This window comes from Lactuca sativa, chromosome 7, assembly GCF_002870075.4.
Source record: "Lactuca sativa cultivar Salinas chromosome 7, Lsat_Salinas_v11, whole genome shotgun sequence".
Lineage (NCBI taxonomy): Eukaryota > Viridiplantae > Streptophyta > Magnoliopsida > Asterales > Asteraceae > Lactuca > Lactuca sativa.
Window position 1 is genome coordinate 46,355,172 of NC_056629.2, and position 8,866 is coordinate 46,364,037.

The following is an 8,866-nucleotide window of genomic DNA, read 5'->3' on the forward strand; positions in this document are numbered from 1 at the left end:
TCATAGAATAACAATGTCCACAGGTCCGCACAATAGTTGTTCATCCACATTATAACCTAGCCCTATATATATATATATATATATATATATATATATATATATATATATATATATATATATATATATATATATATAAGATACAATAATTAACAAAAAAACCTATTGTTATTAATTTATATACTACACATAAAGATAAACAAAAATACAAAATAAACACATTCTTATAAGACTTTTTCCTTAAATAGTTATTGTGTTGATTTTTAATAACACATTACTTTCTCCAACATTTGCTTTTTGTATTATTGTTCATAAAAACATATATATATATATATATATATATATATATATATATATATATATATATATATATATATATATATATATATATATATATATATATATATATATATATATATATATATGTTTTTTGTATTATTGTTCACTAAAAAAAGCGATCGAAACATACCCAAAGTCTTACAAGAATGTGTTTATTTTTGTATTTTTTTTTCTTTATGTTAAGTAAATAAAGTAATAACAATAGGTTTTTTCGTTCATTGTTGTATCTTATATCTTTAACCAAAATTTGTTTTTAACGACAAATTAATCTATTTTTAAACTACTTCTAAATATTTACTTCTAAATCTTTGGTTATGGCAGACAAGAGTTGAACTCTCCGTCTTAAATAGTACAAACCTGATATCGTCATATTAGAAAAGCTTTGTTATATCTTTAACCAAATTAGCCAACAAAATTAATGTAAAAAGGTAATTTCTATATGGTCATTTTATACGCTCTTTGGTTAAAAGGAAAGTAACTTTCAAAGAGAATGAGAATATTTTTTGGATTGTTCAAAAAAACAGAACAAAATAGCATCAAAGTGGTAGAAGTGGTTTACTTGATGTAATTAAATGCAAAATTACAAGATTCCAAGAGATTTGTTGCAGGATCACGCATTTTGTCAAACATCTTCATCACGCTCACGCGTGCTCTCGATATCCAATCCAACGCCCAATTTCCTCTTCCGTACCCCCAATCCAACGACCCACAATCTCCATCTTTGACTCCCACCTGCGCCAAAAAGAAAGCACACTGTCCAACACCAAAAAACGAAACCCCACCCACTTCTTTTTCATCTAATTTAGATGTCCCCCATCATTCATTTCACCCATTCCCCCCTTCATTGTTGCTGCCCAACAGATCAAGAACATCTTCCGAGTTTTCTGTTCTTCTCAAGAAGTTTGATCTATTTTCCTCAGGAATCTGGACTTTGGGTATGTTTCGATCGTTTTTTTAGTGATTTCGTTCATCGAATTTCAGTGGGTTGTTGTCAATTTTGGGCGTTTCTTTCTGTTAAATGTTGTCGGAGTTGAACTGACAAGAGATCAAGGATATCTTATATGTTATCTTTTAGAAAAGTTTGATCTATTTGCCTCAGAATTCTGGATTTGGATATGCTTTAATTGTTTCGTTTAATGATAAATTTCAAAGGAGTTTGCTGTCGTATTTTGGGTTTCTTTCTGTTTTATGTTATTTGGAGTTTAACTGATAAAGATCAAAACATCTTTCGAGTATTCGTTCAAAAAGTTTAATCTTTTTTCAACAATCTGAATTCGGGTATGTTTTAACTTTTAACTATTTTATTCTTTGAATTTCGTTGATCAAATTCTAGGATGAATAACTAACTTTCTTTTTTATATCGTTTAATGTCAAAAATAAAAAATATTGGTAATCTAATCAAAAAGTTCTTTTTTTTTTTTCCCATCAATCTTTTTCAAATTCGAATTTCACACTGGTTTGTAGCTCAAGCTCTCAGATTTACAGTTTTAATGTCATGCAAATCTTTTCTTTAAATTCTGTGAAATTACATCGTGTTTATATACTCTTATATCTTAATCTTTTCTCTTTGAACTCATCAAGATCTTTGTTTATAATACTAATAATTCGACATACGAACATATATAATCCCATTATTACGATTATAGTTGTTCACCAGATGTTCACATGTCAAATTATTAGTATTCAAATCTCGATTAATAATGATAACGAACATTACCCAAGAAGTAATTTTGTGTTTATAGTTGAATTAACCTCGAATTTTGATCATGTTATTACAGTTTTGGTGTAGGGGGATCATCAAAAAGTCGATTTTGATATAAAAATAGAGCAACATGCCGTGGACCTCTTTAGGAATTAATTATTGTGGAAAGTGTTTTCACTTGGCGCTCTTCTTTTTCATACTGTAATTCTATTTTCTCAGGTAAGATAAAAAGGGGAAATTTTTATTTTTATTTTTATTTTTCTTATTCTAATACATTCCTACAAATAAATTTCACAATCGTTATCAAATTTGCCAAAACCGAATGTACACCAAATTGAAAAACGATAATCACATTTATGATTTTTTTTTTACAGAATGTGAAGTGCGAATAGATAATATATATATATATATTTTTTTTGCAGAGTTGTTTTTGTTAATTGTGTGAGTTGTTAGTATTTATTACTCTGCATATTGGTTGGAGGACTGAGAATGTACATTGGCATTACACAAAGGAGAATTGGATCTGTAAAAGAAGTGGGAAAGATTAAAATGAGTGTTGGAATTATTGCGTATTACAATTTGATGCAAGTTTGTCAGGTATATATCTTCTTTATTCTCTTTATTTTAAGCGAAATGTTTAGTAATAAATGAGTTTTTTTAATGGATTAATACTTACGCACTATTTGTTGACTTTTACAGGCTGAATATTTTCGTCAGTTGCTTAAGCCAGTTACGTAGTCTTCCAAAAGTCAAAGCCCTTTTTGGTCATTTCACATTAGAAAACCATAAATCTCTCAAAATCTGTTAGTTGTTGGTGATTATTATTAACATAAATCTCTTGGCCTAAAAATGGAAATAACTTGAAAAGTGCATCATTTGCACTCTCCTCAAAATCCTAATTGCCTTTCAAGATTCTTCTTTTTTTTTTTTTTAAAATTTTTGTATTTAAAAAAACAAAACCACAAAATTCGAAAGCCACAGTTCAGATTTCAGAAATCGTTTTTTGGTCAACAAAAGTCAAAATGGGTAGTGGGTACTTCCCGGATCGCAATCTTTCATCCTTCTTTGGTCAAAATGTTGACTTTCAGCCTGCCCGAGACTGCCCGAGAAACTTTATTATATTTGACCGGACAGATAACCAAAGCAGGATCGTGTACCATCCTGATACTACTACTTCTACTATGCCGGTGCGAAAAGACGAAAATGCCCCTGGAGTTATGAATGAAGATTTAGCTGATATAGATGCGTTGTTGAGCTTGGAGGATGAAGAGGAGGAATATGAAGAGGGTGATGACGTCAGCACGGGGCGTACAGGTGGATATGATGGAAGTGACACGTCAGATACTTGCTCTTCGAGCAGGAGAAACGGTGGGCCAGGGGTATTTTTGGGATATGAGGTGAAAGATAGTGAAAGAAAGAGGGATAAGATGAAGAAGATGGTGAAGTCTCTTAAGGGAATTGTGCCTGGTGTTAATGGAGGAATGAATACTGTTGATGTTCTTGATGAAGCTGTGAAATATCTCAAGTCGTTGAAAGTTGAAGCTCAAAAGATGGGGGTTGGAGATTTCCAGGGGTGAAATGACGATGGTGCCCTTGCTGATAAGGTGTTGTGTTTGTTTTGGAAGGTGGCTAGGTGGGTAGAATGGTAATTTTACTTGCTTTTCTTATGTACGGATGATGGATCTTTATGTGATGTTTATGATGAGTGGTTTTTACATGTTGCGTTTGATGCTTGTGGTTTTATTGAAGGGCTTTTATTGTGCTTAAGAAATATTTGGTATTTTAAGTTATTGGTAAGGAATTTTGCAATAAAATATTATAATCATTAAAGAAAGAGCAAAGTTGAGCAAAGTTATCGTTCCTAATTAGGGGTTGTATCTTTGTAAGACTTAAAGGATTAAAAAAAAGGGGTTGGCTAAAAAGACATCTCATTTTACCATTTAAACAACCCTAATTAATTTTTGAAATATATTTATTGGTTGAAATTGCATTGTTTTCCGAAAAAAATGATTACAAGTAGTTAATTATAGGTTGATTTTTTATAAAAATGATGATAAGGTGTCTTAAAAAAAATTAAATGGAGAAAATCATGGCCTCGGCTCCGAAATGTCGGGGACCTATGCATTTTATTAGCTTTATACCTTATCCCCGTGCATTTTATTAGCTTTATACCTTAAAAGTTAAAACCAATGAATTCTAAAAAAAATTACCCATGCAATCATTTTTTTTGAACGGCCGAACATCATATATTAGCTCAAAAAAGGATTTAAGCTAGAAACTCCTCATATATCAGCACAAAAAAGAACTTTAGCCAAAAGCTCAAGTCACGAAACAAAGGAGCTTAAAGTTGGAGACATACACCAAGCAAACCAATCTAAATTACAAAACTTGGATCTAGATTTAATCCAATTGAAAGTGTTAATACCAAGTAAGTGCTTAAAGAGAAGAAGCAACTTTATGGACCAAGAACAAGCAACAAAATTTGCAAGATATGAAAGGGAAGAAACCCTCATAATTTCGGCCATTTGAGAAGAAAAAGAGAAGAAGAAACTTGTCAAAAGAAGTAGCTTCAATTCATGTCTCATCCTTTATTTTATACAAACATTTAGTACAAAAGGCAAGGCTTAAAAGAATGTCTAAGCATTAAACTAAAAAAAACAATCCCATGCCTTGTCCCCGTGATGAGTGAAAGAGATACAACTCAATTGTTCAGTACTTTATCTGTAACTGGTTAGTTATATTCCAAGTATATGATTACTATTGAAATAATGTCCAAGATCATTAACTATTGATAATATTTCCAATAATAGCAGGGTCCTTTTGGGTTGCCCTCAAGACTCAAATTGAGTAAAATAAATAAAGGAGAAATTGGTTTATTAATTATTATGGTTAATAATTAATTAGGAACTAATTGGAAATATATTTTGGGAATTAATTAATAGGTTAATTAATTAAAGGGTTGAATGTTCATTAATCGATGGTTGGTTAATCAGGAATGTTCCAGAACCTTATGGAATTAGGGTTGGATGAAAATCACTCCATCCCACATGGGAAATGAGTGAAATTTCGTGGTTAGACCTCCATCCCACATGGGAAGGAGTACTAAACCCTAGGAGGCATCCAAGGCTATAGATAGGGCCTTAAAGATTTCATTCCTCCTTGCACCTTGGCTTGAAGTATTCGCCAACCCTTCTTCCTCCTCCTCTTAGGGACGATTTCTAACCCCTTTGGGTTTGTGAAATTGACCCTTCTCCTAGTTATTTTTATTCCACTCTTTGGTGTCATTGGGTGTGATACCATTAGAGGGATTCTGGTTTGGATCCTTTCATCCAAGCAACTTTATGAAGGTTCAAGATCTCAACCATGGAGATCAAGGGCTACATAAGAGGTATGTTTTCTTACTTATGTTTAATGTTTTCTAGGGTTGATGTAATTAGCATGAAGCCATAGATCCATAGGATGCATGTATACTTAGGTATATCGTTGTTTCGATTTTTCCGCTGCCTAGTTTTAGAGTGTATTTGATGCGTAGAAAACCCAACAATTACTCAAAGTGACAAAACATTTGTACATGTCTTAAATAATCATATAATATGATAATTCATTAGTTTTATTCTCTTTATTATTATTTCTTACAAACAATAATTCCCAATATGTTGGTAAAATATTATTTATGTAACACCCTGTTCTGAAAATATTTGTTTATGGATTTCAGAGGCCCATGCTAGAGGCATTTCGGTCTTTTATGGGTCTTGAAGTTTTATTCGAGAGGTTTGGGGCCGGGGTGAAATGCTAAAAGCGTAGGGCTTCTCGCCACCTTTTCGTGGATATAAAGTTCGTCAGAAACGGATTTAGAACGAAGGAGTTATAGCACTTTGAAGTTATTGGCAATATTGGTCCTTAATGGAGAAAGATGGCAAGAAAGGACCATGCATGCAAGGTGGCTAGCGCAAGAGTACGCCCAACGTAAGGCTGGGTTACGCCCATCGTATAAGGTCATAAGGTCGCAGGTGTTTTTGGCGTACGCCCAACGTACCTCCAGTGTCCAGAAACCCTAACTTTTGGGGTGAGCCACTATATAAGGAACACAATGGCTCAAACCCTAGCCTCCTTATATGTTCCCCAACCTCAGAGAAACCCTAGAACGCCTCATCTCTTCATCCTTGGGTGATTTTGACCTCAAGAAGCTCATTTTGGTGGTGTAAGCTTGGAAGAAGAAAAGAGGAAGTTCGCAAGGAAGAACTTGGGAAGTTGGAGCTTATAGATCTTGAATAGCATCGTCATTTGGAACTCTTTGGATGTATAAAGTTCATAAATTTACTTAAGAAGGCTTAGATCTAGTGTAGTGTGGTTTTGGAGTTATTTTGGTCCCAAGAATGGACCTTTATGATGAAATCCCGTTTGTGAGCTTAGGGTTGCCACCCTCAGAGCTAAAAGGGTCCCATAAGCAGTAAAGTCTCCATCTTGAATGACTTAATGGGTTCATGCATGAGATCTAGCCCTCTTTATGGAAGAAGAATATCATTTTGGGAGTTTGGGCTTGTTTGGGTCAAGTTAAGTCACAAAGTTAGTGACTTTATGGATTAAGACATGGAAAAGGACTTGGTTCTGTGTTTGTAGCTTCTGGAGTAGAGTATTAAGCACTTAATGTGAAAGTGAATTAATAGCGGGAGTACGTTGAGCGTACATGCAGGTACGCCCAACGTACATACCATTGGCTAATACGCTTAGCGTACGTGAATGTACGCCCCGCGTACTCTGTCAGTTTGGGCTTCGTGTTATTGGGCTATGCTTTGGACTTTGGGCCTTAGTGGTCCAGCAGAAGTCAGATGATGTGGGCCAAGAAGATGTTTAGGCTTAGGGTAAGGCCCATTAGAGGGATTGGGCTCGATTTAGCAAATTGGGCATTAGTGGGCCACTAGTGGGCTTGGGAAGCTCACGTAGTGTTGGGCCTTTTCATTATGGTTTGGGTCTTAGTTATGGACAAAGTTGGCATAGGGGTAGAATGGTCATTCTACCCTATGAAGGGTTATTGATTTGGACTAAGTGATATTTTGGTATTGATAGCTCAGGGAGCCGAAGGATCAGCAGTTCGGGAAGTTCCAGTTAGCAGCCAAATGAGTTTTTAACAGGACTTCAGCAGTACAAGGTGAGTCTCCTCATTGTGTGCATGGGTCTACGACCACAATGCCGACCCATTATGTTGGTGTATAGTAGGAAGACCCGTGGGTTAGCCATGGGCATTATTATGATATATGTTCCGGATTACGATTCAATTCCGGGCAAGGCCCGAGGTATGTTAGTATGATCATTATACTTGTTATCTGTGTGATACTTGTATATGCCTGGTAGGGAGGTGAGTGTGGGTGAGGTCCCACATCTCATTACTAGTTGAGTATGGACGGGGTTCCGTATCTCATTAGTAGCAGAGTAGGGGCGATGCCCGAGATAGGGGATAAGTGAGTGTGGGCGGGGGCCCGTATCTTTCTGTCAGCAGGAGTGTGGACGGGGTTCCATGACTCATCAGTAGCAGGTCAGGGGCGAGGCCCAAGTTAGGCGATGCCTTAGGACAGTAATACAGTAGGGTATGTTTGCTCATGTGTTAACATGTTTATATGATTGTATGTGTATGGCGGATGAGGCCTAAGAGAAACAGATCTGTATACCGAGCGGGGCTCGATGCCAGGCGGGGCCCGATGCCGGAGCAAGTCCGATGCCGGGCAAGTCCCAATGCAGCGGACGGGGGCCCAATATGTGGTTATATGTCTGGTATGTGGTAGTATGGGGAACTCACTAAGCTTCGTGCTTATGGTTTTTAGTTTTGGTTTCAGGTACTTCCGGTAGCGGAGGGAAGAGCTCGGGATGATCGCATGACACACACGAAGAAGTGTTGAGTATGGGATGTTTACTCTGATAAAATAAATATGTTTGAAATGATACTTGATTTCATATAAGGATTTATGTATGACTTGATTATGGTTGATTGATGATTTTAAAACAAAATTTTTGGTAATGATTTTTGGGAGGTTACAATTTACCAAAATAATGTTTTTCCAGTTAAATACAAATGTTGATGCTTATTAATGTACAAATTATAATAATAAATAATCAATTAGTGGTAACTTGTTATAAGGTATGACCCTATAGGATCATATGTTATTAACAATATTATTCTATAATGACTTTTGGACATACAAGGTCTTTCAGAAAGAACGTTGACATTTTTTATTCAAAAGAAAGTTATCCTTCTATAAAGCTACCTTTCCCTAAATGTATCCTTCCATAAAGCTATCATTCCATAAAACTATCCTTCTATAAATGTATCATTCCAAGGTTGTAAACAAATGATTTTCGACATTTCCATTTAATATTACACCGTTTAATATCAAATTCTCCCCTTTAAACTAAACCAAGCTCGGTATCCATTATGCCGATCATATTTCTCATTTATCCATGCTTCATATGTGTCAAGTATTTTGTAAAGATTCCTGCTCGTTGATCCTTTGAGTCGACATGTTCTACTACAATTTCTCCTTCTCAAGCCAAATGGATTGACATGCAATCGTCGTAATTTCCATGAACTCAGCTTCACATGTCGACAAAGCAACAATCCTTTGATTTTGAGATTTCCATGTCACTGCATTTCTTCCTAGGTAGAAAATCATCCCACTTCTACTCTTGACACCAACCTTGTCACCTCCATAATCATTATCACTAAACCTAACCAAGTCTTCAACTTCATAACCTTTTCCATAGTTGAGCCTGTAATCAGGTGTCACACCCCCAAACCAAGGATGGCGGAAACGTCCGGGGGTGGAGGACTTCATG

At 35.3% G+C, this 8,866-nt stretch overlaps 1 protein-coding gene across 1 annotated transcript; it reads left to right on the forward strand.

The window, feature by feature from the left end:
- Nucleotides 1–1,112: 1,112 nt before the first annotated feature.
- LOC111890770 (transcription factor bHLH144) lies at nt 1,113–3,755 on the forward strand. The gene is made up of 4 exons (XM_023886860.2): nt 1,113–1,271; nt 2,115–2,257; nt 2,461–2,635; nt 2,738–3,755. The coding sequence occupies exon 4, from the start codon at nt 3,061–3,063 to the stop codon at nt 3,613–3,615; it is 555 nt and encodes a 184-aa protein (XP_023742628.1). The 5' UTR covers nt 1,113–1,271; nt 2,115–2,257; nt 2,461–2,635; nt 2,738–3,060; the 3' UTR covers nt 3,616–3,755.
- The last annotated feature ends 5,111 nt before the right edge of the window (nt 3,756–8,866 follow it).